The sequence below is a fragment of the Xiphophorus couchianus genome, chromosome 9 (assembly GCF_001444195.1).
Source record: "Xiphophorus couchianus chromosome 9, X_couchianus-1.0, whole genome shotgun sequence".
In the NCBI taxonomy this organism is placed as follows: domain Eukaryota; kingdom Metazoa; phylum Chordata; class Actinopteri; order Cyprinodontiformes; family Poeciliidae; genus Xiphophorus; species Xiphophorus couchianus.
In genome coordinates this window covers 3930229-3949303 of record NC_040236.1, presented here as the reverse complement: position 1 = coordinate 3949303, position 19075 = coordinate 3930229, and the positions used below count along the sequence as shown (strand labels likewise).

The following is a 19075-nucleotide window of genomic DNA, read 5'->3' as shown; positions in this document are numbered from 1 at the left end:
GAAATCATCACCGTCTTTGTTCTCTTGGTTTTGGGAGATAAAGATAAAAAAATAAATAAAACAGAAAAACAAGCCAGCTTCTATAGTCATTAGAGTCCACCTTTACACTTATCGGTTATCTGAATCCCTGGTAAATCGGCCGATACCCTGCAGGTTTACGTAAAGCTTTAATCAGCCGATAACGGTTTTAGGGCGTTTCTCTTTAAAGCAGCATTATTATGTATTTTCAAGTCACAAAGTGACATTTTTATAGCGCTATCAAATAACTATGTTAACTTCGGTTGTTAAAAAAAATGCTATATATATTAAATATGACTTAAAAGAAATTTGACTTTGAATAGTAGCACCTTGAAATTGGGTCTCTGTCTCTTTAAGGAACTCTGCCTCCAGGAAGTCATCACAACATGGCTCCTCTATTAACCCTTTAACAACGTTTTTACCAGCGTTGCTCTGAGAAGTAGCTCCTATAATGAACTCAGCAGATGTGCAGATCCACCAGCTGTTTGCTAATTATTGCTGGCTAGTGTTTTCAGAACAACATGGGTTTTTTTAAATGTTAGAAATCAAAAAATGTTTTTCTAAGCAACAGTACAAAAAAAGTCCCAATAGTGACACACATCTCAACCACACAACTTTTCAATATTAATGTTTCTGTTTCTTGCTGAGGTTGATGTGATTGATAGTTTGAAAATAATCCCTTCATGCGTTTAAACATCTGCGACGTGGTTCTGCATCTGGGACTCATTTAAAATGCACGACGCTTCTTCATGAATATGCAAATGAGCTCCTCCCCTTTCCAAACAGCTGGTCTGGTTGCAGCTGCTCACCGCCTCCTCTGTCAGAACACAATTTTTGTTTGCCAAACATGTTTGGGTTTTGTTGGTGCACTTTCTAAATCTATAGCAAATCAGACATTTGAGCCAAATGTTTGCATTTTTAATATTAAGACAAAAATTGGGAGTAATTTTTGTCTTAATATTTAAGTCAAAATTTGATCTCTAAATTAGAGCAAATTTAGAGATTTTTCATGTGGAAACAGTTTGTAAACAGATAGGAAATTTAATTGCGTCCCATTTCATGGAAACACAAAAATAGCAAAATTATGTTTTATTTTGACAGTAGCTGAATATTGATAAAGTCTGTGTACGTTTATAACGGAGACACAGCTGCAGTCATACAAGTTATCTGAAAAAGGAGTAATTAATGGTTCTTGTTGGCATTTTTATTGTTATCACAGTAAAATATTGTGATTAAACTTTAAGCCCACATCGCCCACCCATACTAACACCGAATTAACTGTCTTAACTTTATCTCATAAGCCTTGTTCCTGTTAAACTTTTGACTTTTAGTATTTTTACAGTCAGGCCTGCGGTGAGAGGAGCTAGATGGTTGTTTTTTCTACCAGCTTTAAGTCCATATGGGGAGCTTCACACAACAAAACACCCACACCGTCTCAGAGCTTCATTTCCACGGCAGCTTTAGTCATCTTCTCCTTAATTAGTCGACACAGGCAGTGATCTGCTTCTTTAAATCACAACGGTGGGTGTAAATCTTATGCAAAGAGGATTTTCTCCCTCACCGCTCGCCCAAGTAGTCCCCGATGACGGTCTTGTTGAGGCCCTCGCCTTTGTAGAGGAACTGGGCGATGTCTTCCGGAGTGTTCTGGAGCAGGTCGTTCTCCAGCAGGAACTGGATTCCCTGCAGGAGAGAGAGAGACACGACAAAAACACGAGCACGTTCATCTCAGCCCCGCGTGGAAACGACAGAGTTCTTTCTTCTTCTTTATTTGATTCAGACAAATAAATAAATAAAAAATACACACAAAAAATACTCTTTTGGAACATAAGAATCAGTCATTTTAGCTTCCATACTTGTCTGAAAAGAAGAAGAGGTTTACACTTTTTTTTATTTCTCTCCTTTATGCTATTCGTCAACATACTCTAATATCAAAATACATGTGACAGTATGGATTATATGAATATCTTACATGAGAAACTATACTCTATTTCTCCTAATCCTCTAGGAATATCTTGTATTATTGTGCTGTTTCTGTATACCTTCCATAAAACTACAGGAATATATATATTTTTGTAGCTTTTATTGAATCTATTTATTCTTGTTTATATTTGTTCTCACGGCTGAGTCAGTCTGAGCCTGGCGGTTCTGATGGAAACAGAACACCGAACCTTTTTGGGATCCATGTTGAATTTCTTCCTGCCCATGGCGATCTGCTTGTTCCTCTGGGACGTTTTGCTGCAACACACACACACACACACACACGAGCTTCATTTAGACCAAAGCAGACGTGAATATGACATTAAAATATGAACGATTTACTGGGATAATTCTACCTGGAGCAAAGAGGGGAAAATGACAAAGATTGTAATTATGTTAACTGAAAAAAACAAACAGAAATAAATGAAGGTCATTTAGAACGGTGCGGCCAACACTTCCTGTCAACAGCAGCTGGTGTAGCTTATCTATGCAAAAGGCTGCAGGATATGAATCCCATACAAAGACATATTTTTGTGCCGACACATTTAGATTTTCATATATATTTTAAAACTAAATGCAGCTTGATAATTGATTTTACAAAAATAAATAAATGCAAATAAGTGTATATAATTTTCAAATTGTTTTAGGATAAAAATCTGAATATTTCATCTTGTGTCGCGCTCGTTTTGCTGATGTTACATCTTTTAAATGTTTTTCGTTTCGTCTCTACCAGATTTGTAGAGATGGAAAGTTTGGTTGTTTGTTTTCGGCAAAGCAGCTCAAATTCTGTCAGATCGGATGAAAAGGTTCTGGAAGCGTCCATCGTTAGGGTTCACCTCTCTTTGGGGGTTAGGCCTGGACTTTGACTGGGCCATTCTGACACATGAATATGCATTGGTCCAAAGCATTTCATCGCAAAACCTCTAGCTATGATCCATGGACTGTGACCAGGTTCTGGCTAAAGGGACAGCATGATGCTGCCACCACCATCTTTAAACATGGAGAAGGTTTATTCATTTTCTACCACACAAAAAACAAACATATATGCTTTTCATTCAACTTCACAATTATATAAAATAATTTTTTTTACATGTACATCACCTAATCTCAATATGACATATTCAAGCGTATATTTTCACATTGAATAAACTTATACATTCTGGTGAGTTTCATTTTAAAAGTATGTTTAAAAAACAAGACTTTTAAGCAGATATTAAACTTTTCAATATGTTTTTTTAAATACATTTTTATTGGTCTAATGTAATATTATGATTTTTAATCTTGTGTTTTTATTAACTTTTAGAAAAATCAACATGATAAAGAGAATTAAAGGTGTCAAAACATCAGTTTCGGTCTAATTAATCTTTAATGTGTTTCACTTGGTGATGGAGTTACTGAAATAAATGGACTTTTATATAACACTCTAATTTATTAAAGAGGTCTGCATATGTAAACAGAAGCATTTTCCAACAAAGAGTCACTTTAGAAAAACTTTACAGCCCAAAGAGAACAATTTTCAACCTTTTTCTTTGTGAACAAAATTTGTCGTAAAACTCACATGATTCTTTTTTGTCCGTATGAACACCTACTGTAGAACTTGCTGCATACTTCATATATTTTACAGCTATCTGAACAAATAAAACCTATGGAAACACAGAGAGGGTCTACCAAGAAGAGAAACCATACACAGAAACTACTATAAGCATAAAATACAAGTTAGCACAATATATCCAAGCAACTATAACCGTGAACTTTGACCTACCTTTCCCCCACACACGTCAGCTGTTCAATCTCTGTCATGACTTCTGCGATCTCAAATTTCAGCCTCTGGGAGAAAGAAAGCCAATCATCATCCAGAGGTTCTCTGTCTTTATGTCAAAACAGAGACCAGAGCGACGTTCAGCACCGGGACATACATCAGGTAGAATGAGGAAACTGGCTGCACAAAGATCAACAGTTGGGATATTTGCATCATCCACAGCATGCAAATAGACCCAGAGAGGTGGAAGAGAGACCAAGAGCCGCTGGTTCCCATGAAATTTCAATCCAAATTCAATTCAAAAATACTTTATTTATCATAAAGGGAAATTAAATGTCTTTTGAATACCTGGATTATATCAACCCTGCAGTGAAGATGAGTAATAAAGATAATGATGTCAGTCTGTTGGAAAAGGTGATAAGTGATAACAAAGGACAGAGAAAAGGAAAACAGAAAGACTTTTTCCACAAACATTTTGTAACTTTTGGCACCATGAATCCAGATCACTGTGAATAGAAAAGAGAATAGAAGAACAGAAGAACTGCTTCAATGACAAACTGCTGCATCCTGAATGATCAAAGGAAAATCACAGATCCTTCCTCCCAGCAGCTCATAGAACCATCTTTCCAACAAACTCTATTAGTTTGTTGTTGTTTTCTTATTCATAAATATATGAGCACAGTTTGTACATTCTTCTAATTTCCTGCTCATTACTCAGGAACATTCAGTTTTGAACCTGAGTATGTCATTTTTAATAACCGTACAGTCTTTTTGCTTACTTTCCGTTTTTATGTTTTTACCTTAGTGCAGATTTCGTTTTTATTCTATGCAGCAACCCAACTTGAAGGAGTGCACAAATATCTGTGCTCAATTAAATTTGTGATTTCTTCTTTCGAATCTAAAACAAGAACGGTGAAATAGAATCTCAATAGAGACACCAAACGAAGTGGCTCGTCGTTCACTTTGTGCCTTTTGCGTTTTCAATGTTTCCTGTTGCAAACCCCAGTGAGAAATAACAAATGGAGGCCCGAGCAGCTGGTGCTGCGACTGATTCCTGCAACAACAACAAAAACAAAAAAAAAAAAAAAAAAAAAACGCACCTCGATGTCATCAAGCAGCTCCCTCTTCCTCCGCCGGATGCTGGACAGCTCATCCCTCTCCTCCAGGGACAGATCCTCTGGGACTGAAAGACAGACACGATGGAAAAAATACATCTAACTTTAACTTTCATTTAAGCAGCTGCCACATCTCTTTCCGTTCTGCTCTTCCTGCGTCTCGCCAGAGCAATAAAGTTACCAAAAACATCTGACTTTCCATGTCAAACGAAAAACAAAGACTGATCAAGCACCAAAATGCACCAGACCAGCATAAACTCTGTGAACTCAGTGAAAAGCTGCAGCTGTTCTTCCTCCTTCAGCTGGAGAGGCAAATATGAAGAGCCTGGATGTTCGTCTTAATTAACTGCAGGAAGAGAGAAGGCGAAGACTCTTAATTATTCCTGCTGAAAAGCGTTTTTACTCGTCCCTCCCCCCGTCTCCATTTAGCCCAGGGGAAATGGCGCTTAATAAAACTAATCCAGATTAGGCTTTCTTTCATTAAATGTCAATTTGGCAATTTACCACAGCCTACCACCCCGCCGACCTCCGACCCCCACGGCCTGAGTGTTTACCGCTCACAGCAAAAACAGGCGAGTGGAGGGGATGAATTTACTTTTCTTAACCCAACTTGTTTGATTCGCCACAGTTTGCCCCAGTGTTCTCCAAACACAGACGGGAAAATTCATCAAGCTAATATTGAAAATTCACAATTCACAATATAAAAATATTTCAATTCTTATATTGTTACATTTTATAATTTTGCAATACAAAATTTTACATTTTAGTTTATGTTACAATACAGAATTGTAACATTTTATACTTTACTATAATTGAATTTGACAATTCACAAAATTATTATATGTAACAATTTTACAGTTGTATACATAAAATTGTGACATATAATCTATATTTATGTAGATTATATGTCAACATTTTATTAAATGTTATGAAATCGTTACATATAATTTGCATTATATCTAAAGATATAACAATATATTAATATTAAAAATATTTAATCTATAGTTTCTCATGGATTAAATGTACCAATCTTCTCATTTAGTACATTTTTAAATTTGATTTGTAAGCATCACTTAAAGGTTTAGAAATGAATCAAAGACAAGAGAAATAAAAGATTTCTCCTATGTATTAGTAAAATCATTGAATATATATATATATATATATATAGATAGATAGATAGATAGATAGATAGATAGATAGATAGATAGATAGATAGATAGATAGATAGATAGATAGATAGATAGATAGATAGATATATTTTTTCTTAGATCACGTCAACAGCTGTTGTGTTTGTGGCAAAAAAAAAAAAAAGAGCAACTACAACCTGCTGCAAAATACCAAATTACTAGGCTGAACTTGTTTAAGTCTGCATGTATTTAGAGCAATCTGCTCTGTGTGTGGCAATAAGCAGATTCAAAAAAATGAAGGAGATTTCACTTCTTCATGAATTTATATCTGCTGACTTTTGGAAAATCTGAATTTAGTGGGAGTTTCCACTAAACTCACACCAGGAAGCATACAGGTGAGCTAAGGGCTAGCCAAGTGTTGCTGCATATGGTTGAACAAACAACACTGAAGGGGTTTCCCCGCCCTGTTGTGTGTGGTGATGGTGAGCAGCAGGTACAGCGGAGAGAGCGCTGTGGGGTTTCCTCTGTGGAACAGTTTTCAGTAGACAGCAAAGGGGGATATGAGTGAACAATGGCCGACAGTAGCAAAACAAAGACGTTAATTAGCGCTGCTGACCCCGGGCTGCCTCTCTGCTCTTATGCAACACTGCTGCGTGCGCTCAGAGTGGAGCTTTAAAGCCAATTAGAGCTTTCAGAAAGTTTCAAGGCTGTTTAACACAACTCTTTGATGTTGGACTTAAGGAATCGCTTCTAAACTTTTAGCCTACTGTTCTGTACTTACAGTTAAAGTAGAGAGAAACTTTCGTGGATTTGGCCTACGGGACTGAGATGCAGCTGCAGTTAATTAGGCTAACAACATCTAAGTGGACTGGATTGTATTGTACTAAAGTAAGCCAGGAGATACTCCAGCGGTGCATAGCCCTGTTCTTCTTCTACTGTATCTGAAGGCTTGCAGTATTGGATATCTACCAGAAACTTGTCGTTGTTTCCAATTTCACCCTAAAACCTATAATATATGAATATAAAGCAACAGTGTTCCGAATATGCCTTTTCTGACTTTCTGCTGTGAGTTATTTGTACCACTGTCTGAGGAATCACTGTGATGATCGCAGACGACTCTAGTAGCTGGACAGAGGGAATTCTGGGCCTTCCTATTTAAACTGGTACCCCTGTGACCTGACAAAGAATAGATGGATGGACCAGAGTGCTTCTTCTGAATTAACCTCTAAACACCTTACTGATACTAAAAACTTTGATGCAGCCGAAGAAAGAAGAAGAAAAAAAACACACCTCATCCCAGCAGCATAACTTTAATGGAAAAACAAGATTTTGCTACTGACTATAAAGAAAACATAACCAATGAACCAATAAATAACCAATGAAAATCAAGTGGGATGTGAGCAACAGAAAAAAAAACTCGAATCTTTGAGGGGTTAGAAATTCACAGAGGCTCCTGAGGCTTAGAAACTTCAAACCGCGTCCCCCAAGAACTAGAGCCTCCAGTAAATTCCCCCCAAAAAATCCCTCAAATTCTACTTTGAAGGCCTAATCCCCTGCTGCTCTTCACACCCAAAACTAACAACTGCTACTGACCACCCACTGGAGCCAGAGGCTTTACTGCACAAAATACCATCAGTCACTTTAAACAACTCAGACCTCCATATGGTCACACAATAATCCAAATTTAGGTTGTTTGTTGTGTTCCAATTGCCAAGCGATGAAAAAGTGATTTAGGGATTTCACTAAAACCGGCACAGAGTGAAAATCCCACGCTCACTTAACCCTGGCAGTCATCCGACGTGGACTAAGAGGAGAATCATCCAGATTCACTGGCTTTAAGCTAGCAACTTTACCCTCTGTAATAATATTACAAGTGGATGAGCTTTAAGTAGACCAACAGGTAACCCTGTTACCCAGCTTGGCGTTGGAGCGCGCCGGGTCACGTGTGTGGAAGACGAGAAAACCTCCGCTGGATCCAGATTCTAATCTGAGGCCCGCTGTCCCAAATCCCTCTGAGACATGCTCTGTGTTACGGCACGGGTCGTTCGCACAGACAGTCCGACATGTGGCGGGACCGCACAGGGGCTCAAAAGACACCACGGCCTGCTGGCACTAATCCCACACACACTCACCCTCCCCGACGCCGATTAAGCCCAATAGGCGGAAGTTCAGCGCACAGACTCCATGCAACCAGATGTTCTCTCTGCATGGCTGCAGTTCCACTTTAACCTATTTAACTTCAGTGACGCAGAGTAAAATAGCATAAAAATATCACAATTAGCAGCACAGAGTAAAGTTAAACAAGTCACAATAAGCAATCAATCAATGAATCACAGATCTTTAGCATATATTAACTTTGGTCTCTGTGAACTTTTACAGTTAGTGGAGGTACTTGCCTTAATTGTGAGGTTCCTAATCTAACACATAGAACTTGATGCCTACAAAGGAAACACAGGACATAGTTAGTGCTGTGCTTAGCTTCGTTTTAAAATGACAATAGCTAACTTTAAGTCTTCTTTCCACACTAACAATTTCCATATTAACCATGATTCCATCAGTGTTTTTTTATGCGCATTTTGAAGTCAAGGTTGATGGAAATGGAAAAATTTTAAATGACTCCATCAATTTCGCTAAATATTTTTACGCTCACTTCAAGTGGTTTTTGGCTTTTCGGAAAAAGTGTCGATGTGCTAAAGGGGAAATGGAAACACATGAACCAAATAAGTTCTGAGGAAGCGAATGCCTCCATCCACTGGAGTGTCTGTGCCTTACCAGAGGAACGAAACCCAGACAATGTCCAAACTTCCAGCTCAGATGGGAGGACTCTCCATTTTTAATTTTTTATTAGGTCCATGCTAGTTAGCAACCTCTACTTCCTGCTTATCACAGCCCAGCGTAGCGTTAACAATTACACTTTGTGTACCTGATTGATTCGCTCCAAACCAGTAGATAGAAATACAATTAGCTTACATTTTCTTGTTTTGTTTTCTTTTTATCCACATTTTAAAAGTTCATTTAAATTCGGATTACAGTTGGATGGAAACAGAGCAGCAGACGAGTCTTCTTGTTCATGCAAACCGTCAGAGTTTTGCATCGGGCAAAGTTGTTGCCTGATTAATAAACTTGGACCCTCCCTGTTTACAGTACCAGAAAAATACTTTTAACAACTAGCAAAAAAATACGTCTTGATTTCTACATTTTAAAAGCAGCAAATACGTGACTGAATCAATGTATCACAAAACTCGGTAAGCTCTGCCGTCTTTACTTCCTGCATACATGCCAGATGAGATTCAGCTGTACCTCCACACCATAGGCAGTTTCAGCCTACATACGGTGATAACGTTCCGTCCTGCATTATCACATTATGTTTGTGTTGCAGATTGTTCAATAATACTTCAGTATAAAATCCCAAGCCTTTGCGTGACTGAAGAGATTTGGGGAGCTATTATGACCTTTAGTTGTTAACCAACTCTGGGGTTACAGGCAGAATCTGGGGCTCAGATTCTACACTGATCTGCTGGTTAATCTGCAATTTCTGAAAGGACCTCCTACTGTGCCAGTGTATGCGTGGTGTGGTTGCATGGGAGGTGGTCTGTACGTTATCTGCTCTTTATATCACACATCTGCTCAGCATCTGCTCCTATGGCAACATTTGATTCAATAAGATGCGACCATAAGATGGCAGCCAAAGCAACCCTGACCCTAAACTAACCCAAAATCTGAAGATCTGATCGGCCTGAAAAGGAGTGAGATTGATGTTTTTCTTTTGGCCTCTCACAGGGTGTGTGTGTGATCCAAGTTAACTATGTGTTCACTCACAAACACAGGCAATTCTCTACTCTCAAGCACAAGTTGAAATAAATTTTTTTCTTACAGATCTGGAAAATCCAATAAGGATGAACCCAGAAATCAGCTGCTGATTTCTGCCAAAATCAGGCGTTTGTGTTAGGAATGCACCGATACACTGTTGTCCCTTCCGATACCGATACAGATATCTGAGGTTAAGTATCGGCCGATATAGAAAGAAAGAAAGTGCTTGAATAGACTCAACACATTTTTTTTTAAAGGCAAACATAAATTTACTGAATTGAAAATGCATTTGATAACTGTGCACCAGTACAACACACTTAAACACACCAATAGCTTCACAAATTTGGTCAAACATGCAAAACTAGGGCTGGACTATCTGGATGAAAAACGTATCACGATAAAAGCATTTCATATTGAGCAGGTTTGAGCCCCGTCGCCTCATAACTGGCCTCTTTTCTCTGCTTACATCCCCCAGAATTTCTGGACTGAAGGTCAGTGAATATACTATATATTGAATATTGAAAATTCTATCAGACACATTATGTATTAATACTGATTATGTATCTATTTCAATATATATAGTTATTGATTTATTGTCCAGCCCTATGTAAAAACAACACAACTTTAATTTGTTTAGTCAGTGCTATTAGGAGTATAACAGTCAATGTTAAATAAATAATAAGGAAACTGAAACTGACTAAATTAATAGGTTGACTGCTTTGCATTAACAAACATTTCAAATGGTTTAGAAAGTGCAATTAGGAATTCTAAATATAATATAAAATAAATAATAAAGCATGACGTCACTCAGAGCACAAAGCATAGAAGTAAACTTCATAGATCTGTCCTCATGGGTCGGGCACATTGTCACTGAAACCTGATCTAGAACTGTTTTCAATATCAGGACCATATTAGACCGGTGCATCTCTAGTTTATGTCTTGCGAAAATGTCATGTATCGTCTCGTCTAGTAAAGCTGGAGGCTTTGTTCCAACTATGAGTGAAAACTGACCCACTCATTAGACACTCAAGGTGCGATGAAGCTGGGTGTTTCCCCATTGGTCTTCAGCCAGAAGGCAAGAAAAACACGTCGCCCCTGAAGCCTCCGTGCCCCTCCCCACCCCGACCTCGCCCTCTCCTAATTCTCCTTCCCGTGACGTTAGGTGCAGATTATCCAGTGCATCTCTGCTGCTGTCTCTCAGTGCTGCTCCCTGATTTCATTTGTCATGCCAATTTTTTTTTTTTTATCTCTGCTCGCCATCCTGCTCTTTAAGAGCTTCTCCTCCTACTTACACCGCCGCGTAATAATTCCAGGCAAAAGCTTTGCCTGCTCTGTTTACAACAGCAGAAACACTGCCCTACAACCAGATACAATGTCTCTCACACACACGGGCACACACACACACCCAGAATGCCATAGAGATGGCAACACGTAGGAAAGCCTCCGCAGACTCTTTTCTAATCAGCTCCATATGTAGTCTCCTCTTTGAGCTGCGACTCAATCCCTGCACATCTCGCGTCGCCACTGTCTGCGTGTTTGTGCTTTGGCCTTGTTACATGTGGTATGGTGTTCTGTGTTTGGACCACAAAACCTATAATCTTCGCAGTCTAAATAATTTTCACATCATCCCTTAAGCCTTTAAACAACAGCGCCCGCCCTCTGGGTCAACCGCTGGGGTTGTAAAGAGCATATTTCAGCACCTCATAGCGCCTTCGCTTCATAGCACACAGGAGTCTCATTTGTCTAAGCTAAAATAGGTTTTTTTATTTTTATTGTTTTATTAGGTAAAATGTTTCCATGACTGTCGACACAAGCGTGGGAAAAAGTAATTACACCCCCGCTGCTCTTATGGGACATCAGAGGGCGAGCTGCAAACACGTGTCGCTAATTAGCCAATCATTAGCGGGGGTGGCTGCTAGCCGTGCGACGATAAATCCAGCTCAACGACAAGATAAAATTTTAAGAAAAAAACAAAAACAAACTATAGTACCCCCTGTTTTAGAGTGGAGGTTTCACAGATTATAAACTTTGTTTTAAAGGATCATAATTAATGCAGATTATTCCGGTCCGTGTTTAGTGAGTCAGCGGACCTCCCGTCTGTTAGCGGCTCAGCATTCGCAGATTCACCTTTTTGCGGATTTCTCTGGGAAACTCAAGGGAACAATTATTTTTTCACAGAGCAAAGAAAATCCAGCTTTGGAAACTGAAATACACAATGCTACTGGTTTCCATTTGCAAAGCAGCCAGTCCAGGAGAGCCATTCATTTTCTTTGCCACTCATTGGCTGTACCACCAAGAACAAGAGATAGAAGAGATCTTGGGTAGTTCATTAACGCGTATTAAGGTATGTTTGGTGTTGAAGCAAATATACCTGCCTGTTAAAACAGGTAGCTTAGAATGTTTTTAGAAGGAGTTTCAAGAAATCATGAATCTTCCTTTGACCCCATTAGGGTGCAGACTCAGTGAAAACAATCAGGGGTCCAAATCGGCTTGCCATAAATAGAAACTTTAACTTCCTGTTCAGCGGGGAGAACCATTGTCTAGGTTCTCCAAAGAACGAAGACAATGCAGATAAACTCATTACTGGCTTCTTTACAGCCGTTTCTCTGAACTCTAATCTTTCAAACTGGCTCACAACGAGGCTAACGTCTGCCAAAATAGCTGGATAAATAAATCATCACTAGACCTATGCCTTAGTAGAAGTGACATGAAGCACCTGAGAGGGAAAAAAACTGATGTTCTAGTTGGGATTTGACTTTCGACGAGTCGTTCACTACCAGAGGAGAAAAGAAAAAATGACAAAAGCAGGCAAAATATTTCCTTTTCCAAATCTGTTTCTTTCAATATAAAACTTATGAAACTTTAACAAAAACTGCAGGTGTGTGTCTGGTGAAATTTTTGGTTAAAACATTTTATTCAGTTGGTAGAGAATCCAGACATTTTACTAAAGAAAGAGTAGCAATACTTCATAATAAAATTACTCAAGTAAAAGTAAAAAGTACAGTGTAGTAAAAATACTCTTAAAAGTGTTTTTTTTCAAAAAGGTTACTAGTTAGTACCCAACTCTGTTCACTACCAACCAGTTCCTCCCCGCTGGCCGGCCTCCCACTCAGCTCCAGCCTGTTTGACAGCCTGACGTCCTCCCACGTACTCGCCCCGTAGCCACAACAAGCTCCACACCCTAATTACACCAACTTTTCCCTCTTAGCAACTAATCTCCCCCAGAACTGCAGCGCTGCGACCGCCAAGAAGTGACACGCATGCCGTCTGACTCTCCAAAACTGCTTTATCTTGGGTTTCAAGCCCGCCAGGGCGAATGTGATCGGAAATTTTTTGGGAAATAATCGCGCACAATTAGATGGTTATTAAGTCCACGGGGGGGTGATTGTTGAAAAGTCTGAGGAGAGATGAGATTTATTTTCTTTTTTTTAAGCTTTTAGTGATGCTGTTTCATGGGAAAATCACAAAGGAAGGGTTGTGCATTTGTGACTCTTCACCATTAAAGCTCCTGGTGATAATGCAGGCCTGCTGCAGCCTGATATGATTTGTTATTTCAGCAAACGCTCAATCTGTGGCTACGAAGGTTCGAGAACAGACAAAAGGTTTCCCATGATCAGAGAACGACGAGGACAAACATTTCAGCAAGTGTCCTTCTACAGCGAACACTGCAAAAAAAAAGTCTTTATTAGTCTATTATTTTTGGTCTAGTTTCTAGTGCAAATATCTTATAATACTTGAAATAAGACAAAACTAACCTACACAAAATTTTTCATGAAAGGTATTTTTTGTTAACTATAAGTTAGTTTTGTCTTATTTAACGTAAAGATGCATCAATCCAATATTTTTTATTATTTACTTTAAATCATATTTTGAATTCCTAATTGTACTTCCTGAGTACAATTAGTACAATCAAAATCAACCTTTCTTCAAATTTTAAAGAAATGTGAAGGAAGGACAATTTTTTACATGTTTGCCCAAAGCAGTCAACCTATTGTTTTGGTCAGTTTCTTTATTATTTATTTTACATTGGTTGTGCTACTCCTAAATGCGCTCACTGAATAATTTAAAGTTGTTTTTACATGTTTGACCAAGCTTGTGAAGCTGTAGCTGTATTTCAGTGTGCTGCACTGGTACCGAATTATCAAATAAATTTGTAATTCAGTACATTTATGTCCGTGTTTAAAAAAAATAGAAATGTTTTCAGTGAATTCAGCTGTTTTTCGGTTTCTAATCGACACTGAACCTCAGAAATCTGCATCGGAAGTGAAAAACGTGGATCGGTGCGTCTCTAGAAACTGGACTAAAAAGTAAGTGGTGAGATTTGACATTTTTGCAGTGAGGCCGTTGACAGTGGAGCTGTGGAGGAGAACACAGCCACATACTGAACGAATGAAGCTCCGCGCTGACGCTGCAGAGCGGAGAAACTTCAGGAAGGCCAGCTGTGACAAACCCTGGCCTCCATCCAGACATTCACTACTCTGCTTCCCACACCAGTTTGGCTTTTGTGTTTCTTCTCCCCCACTTCTCCATCCAACTATAAAATGTTGCTAAAATTAGACTTGTGAGTTATATATATATATATAAAAAACTATTCAAGTCTGCTGATGATTTCCTCCATGCTGAGGCCAGGCCCCGTCTGCTCTGCGGCACACAAACAACAGAGACGCGCCAACTCTGATTAGTGAGCGCAACGCAGCCGAGTATCACGTTGGTCCGGCTCATAGTTTACAACACGGGTGTCCAAACTTTGATAAACTATCTTTCAGTAGCCATTTTCTAAAAATCAGCACACCCCGGCCTCATTGAGTCACATATTTTCTTGACTTTCCAGTTTGAAGAGCAGCTAACAAAAACAAGCCTCTGTGTTACAAATTATACATTCCCCATGGAGACGGCATTAAAAAAAAAGTCTGTAATCTCTAATGTCAAACGAGTAGTGATGGTGATTTGGCAAAGACAATTACTGAAACATGAGCGTGCTAAGTATCTAAAGCGGTGCATGTAACCTTTTTGCATAAAGGTGCCAAAATGATCCCGTTTACTTAAAGTACTCACAGGCCACACAAATTCATTTTCTTAAAACAATATTATTGCAATAATTTTTTCATTTTCCCTGTACAAATACAAACATTTTTTTTTTATGTCTGAGAACATTTTTTGTTTTATTCCATTTTTTCCAAGACACTCGTGCCTTATTTAGCTGAATTTAATTAATTGTTGCGGCCAAGTCTGACCGTAAGCCACTGCGTATGTTTGACCCTGTTTACCACTTACAAAAAAATGAAAAACAAATAGTTTCATAACCTGCATTTCTCATTTTTAAAATCATTTGATTAGTCCGGCTCTTTTGGGAAAAAGCCGTTCAGCTGTGAAAATTGTCCATTTCCACTCACTGCTTGAGTTTGTTTTGTTTTTTCAACAGCAACAACACACTGTAAAAACACTAAATCCTACCAAGTATTTTTGGTCTAGTTTCTAGTTCAAATTTCCTAATACACTTGAAATAAAACAAAACTAATCCAACTTTTCAGCAAGATGTAAGAGTTTGTCTTAAGTAAATAATTTATTAATCTTGATGAGAATGTACTGCTTCCACTGACAGATTATTTCACTGATAACATGGGAAAATGTCTTGCTATAAGTGAAATAATCTGTCAATGGAAAATAGTACTTTTCCATCAAAATTAATGAGTTATTTACTTAAAACAAGACCTTATATCTTGCTGAAAGGTTACTTGTAACTTAGTTTTGTCTTATTTCAAGTGTTCTAAGATATTTGCACTAGAAACTAGATCAAAATACTGTAACTTTGTAAGACTTTGTGTTTTTTCAGTGCAGGTTCCCCTCAGACCTACAAAGCTCCACTCAGTTCCAGAAAAATGGCCGCTTTTGCTTGTGGTCTGATGCTCACCTTCATCCAGTAAAATGTTTGTCAGCCTGAACTTAACCCAATCCCATTTCATAGGTCTATAAACTGGAAGCAGACCCCCCCTCCCCCCGACCCACTAAAGGCTGCAGCTCCAGGTTCGTCTTTATTAAACTCAGGGTGTTTGGCAGAGCCAGATATAGCAGCGCTAAGTGCCAAAGTTGTGATAACCTGCGTATCAAAGCGCGGTCGTGAACGATGTTAAGTGAGGTGTGACAGTGTGTGTGTGTGTGTGTGTGTAGACTCAACAGAACTCACAGTTAGCTGTGTTAATGATTGCCTCTACATGGACAGCATGCCTCTGTTCTCTCTCACTTCCTGTCACATGACCCAGATCGATAAGAACAAACTTTATGCTCATTTGATTCTGACTGCTTATCACCCAGACTCACTGAGATGTAACTCTTGATGTAACTCTTGCTTTGTTAGTTTGTGAATATTATTACAAAACAGAGACGCATTGCTTGAATCAGATGAATTTCCGTCATGCAGGTGAGCTCATAGGAAGGTGGCGTGAGCGTCCCTCCTGGCTCTGCTGGTCTCTCAGTTTAACTGTCGCGTTGTTATCAGACTACAGCTGTTTGTTTACACCATGCTTCCTCCGCAGCCTTCAGCCCCACAAGGCGGTTTGGATTATCAGCCCAGAAACATGCTGCGTGTGTCAGAGCGTGCTTCATAGCGATGCAACGATAACTGCCGCTGCCGCACAGGTTAAACTTTAACACAGCGACACGTCTGCATCACACCGTACGTCAAAGTCACGATCGGTGACGCTGAGAGTCGGGTTTGAATCTTCGAACTTTAACGTGTTTAAAGATTTTACTCAAATATGCACTGATCTGATTTCCAAGTGCCAATTTTGTAAAGCCCAAAATACAGACGATACAGCATAAAAACATGTCATGATATAGGCATTTGATATCAGTCAATATTGATAATTATTGATCAGTCTTTTTGTTTTAGATATCTGAAATACTGCCAAACCGGTGGTGTGACCTTTCCTCTTTCATCTACAGTTTCATCTCCACACTGTTGTTTTTTATTTTTAGACACTAATGAGGCACAGTGGTGAAACCTGAAAATGCTAATTACTCAACAGGTTGTTGCCAGGTAACCAAAGAGTGGGTGAGTTAGTTGATGCCACTCAGCTAGCTTAGCTCGCTGTGAGAGGTTGAGCAGCTAAAGCCTTACCTCTGCCTACATCCCCCAGAATGCAGAGCGGTTCTGCATCGGAGTGCAGTTAAATTATTGAACATTCTATCAGATGTATTATCTATTGATATTGATCACATGTCTATTGTATTATTGATATATTGTCATTGATTTATTGTTCAGGCCTAGCCCTGAATTGCCAATACGGATTCCAGTTAATTCAGCTGTATCTTTTATAATTATAAGTAACAACACAAAATGCATCAGTTATTACATGAATTTAAATTGATCTGTCTCAATAAAATAACAACAGTGAACTAAGACGATTTCCCTAAAATGGCCAGCATGGATTGAGTGCAATGAAATACAATTTTGAGCATATCTATGTATTGACACACAATGTTTTCCTTCTTTAATTTGCCAGAATAAAAATACCCACATACTCCAGCATACTGTGTGTATTGCATTAGCTGCACGGACTCCACACACACACACACTTCCCGGACAGTTGAAGTTTCAAAGTGGAGAGTACCAAATGAATACATTTCTTGTGAAAAATTCCTGCATTTCCCACAATTCCACAGTGCTTACCTAGGGTCTGAGCTATCTGTTGCCATGTAGTTTTTGTTCTCTGAATGTTCTTATATTCCCTCATTGACGTATCGTACAAGTTTCTTTGCTCTCTAATGTCTCCCATCAAACGTTCTTTACAATCTGACTCCATTTCATCCACATAACAGTTTTTACTCAGATGTTCAAACCTCCAAGTTAGGTGTTTGAAAATCAATCCAAAACCTTTCAAAATTTGAATTCTGAGCCAGGAAGTTGGACGTCTGTCAACAACCCCGACATCCAATATGGCCGCCATCATGTAAAACTTTCACATAGAAAGCTGCTGCAAAAAATCTGTTCATTTGCATCTTTTAAAATTTGTATCGCATTAAATCCTTTACAAAAAAATAAATGGCGCATCTCTTAAGAAGTAATTCAAGTACCACAAGTGGTTTTGGTGCAGCAGCATGACGTTTCCAAAAATCACCTTGGGGATGGTGTGTTCAGGATGGCAGTTCTTCTATTACTGTGTACTAATAGTATCTGTGACTATCTACTACTGCTGTCAAGCATTTCTACACTGACGTTTGTGGTTGCACCACGACAAAATGTGAAAAAGTTGACGGAGGTTGTACTTGTTGTACATGACACTAGCTATTGCAGGGCTGCCAATCATTCAGTTTATCATCCCCACCAGTTTGCAGGCTTCAAATGGCGCCAGATGATAGTGAGCGATACATCAAAGCCCAGCTGAAAAACGTCAGACTGATGGAGAGGGAACAAACATGTTCCCCCCTCCCTCCCTCTCTCTCTCTCTCTTCATTACTTTGACGTTTCTAAAACAGCAGCAGTGAAAATGAACACTAATGAAGCTGTTAGGCTCTTTGTTTTGCCTTCTAAATGGGATTAGGCGACAGTTCATTCCGTTTGTGTTTTTTCGGTGTAAAACCTAAATAAGCACCTGAACTGTGTTCCCTGACTGACTGACTCACACATCCATCCATCATCCATCATCCATCATCCATCATCCATGGAAACCAGTGAGACCATTCTTACCATGATGGTCTTCATCCATTTCGATTGGAAGAGCGACTTCGCAGTCCAGCTGAATGTGTGAAGCCTCGCGTGAAACGTATCACACTGTGTTTTGTTTTGTTTTTTCAGTAGAATTTCACTGGGACATAAAAGCCAGAACCGGCGCTGTGTTCACAGTCAGACGGCAGAAGCGGACCGACGCGCGGCTGCTGTCAGCGGCGAAGAGAGGACGCGAATGAACGCGAGCGGAATCCAAACTCTGCGCGTGGAGTGAAGGCGAATCCTCTCGCGCGGAAGGTGATGGTTCGGGCATGAGATCTGAGGCGGCTGCTCCTCGGTCCCTCTGCTCCATCCTCTATCTGCTCCGCCTGTATTCACCGCCACACACACACATCCAAATCAGGGCGGCGTCACCAAGCTCCGCCCACCGCCATTAACAACCTCATACTTACACCGCGTGCACACATGCGCGCGCACACAATCGTTCTTCTACGTAGCTGGGTTTTGATTTCTTGTCTGGACTTTTATAGTCATTATATATATATATATATATATGTACAATATATATATATATATATAAAATATATATATGCCTTCAATATAT

At 39.2% G+C, this 19075-nt stretch overlaps 1 protein-coding gene across 1 annotated transcript in view; it reads right to left on the bottom strand.

The window, feature by feature from the left end:
- The window catches only part of LOC114151388 (cytohesin-3), a 45770-nt gene extending 26923 nt beyond the window's left edge, over nt 1-18847 (bottom strand). Inside the window, exons 1-5 of the mRNA XM_028028560.1 lie at nt 18493-18847; nt 4855-4937; nt 3758-3822; nt 2187-2253; nt 1580-1698 (exon numbers count right to left, since the gene is read on the bottom strand). Coding sequence (XP_027884361.1) covers nt 1580-1698; nt 2187-2253; nt 3758-3822; nt 4855-4937; nt 18493-18511 — 353 coding nt within the window. The 5' untranslated portion in view covers nt 18512-18847. The remainder of the gene's footprint in view (nt 1-1579; nt 1699-2186; nt 2254-3757; nt 3823-4854; nt 4938-18492) is intronic.
- Nucleotides 18848-19075: the final 228 nt, after the last annotated feature.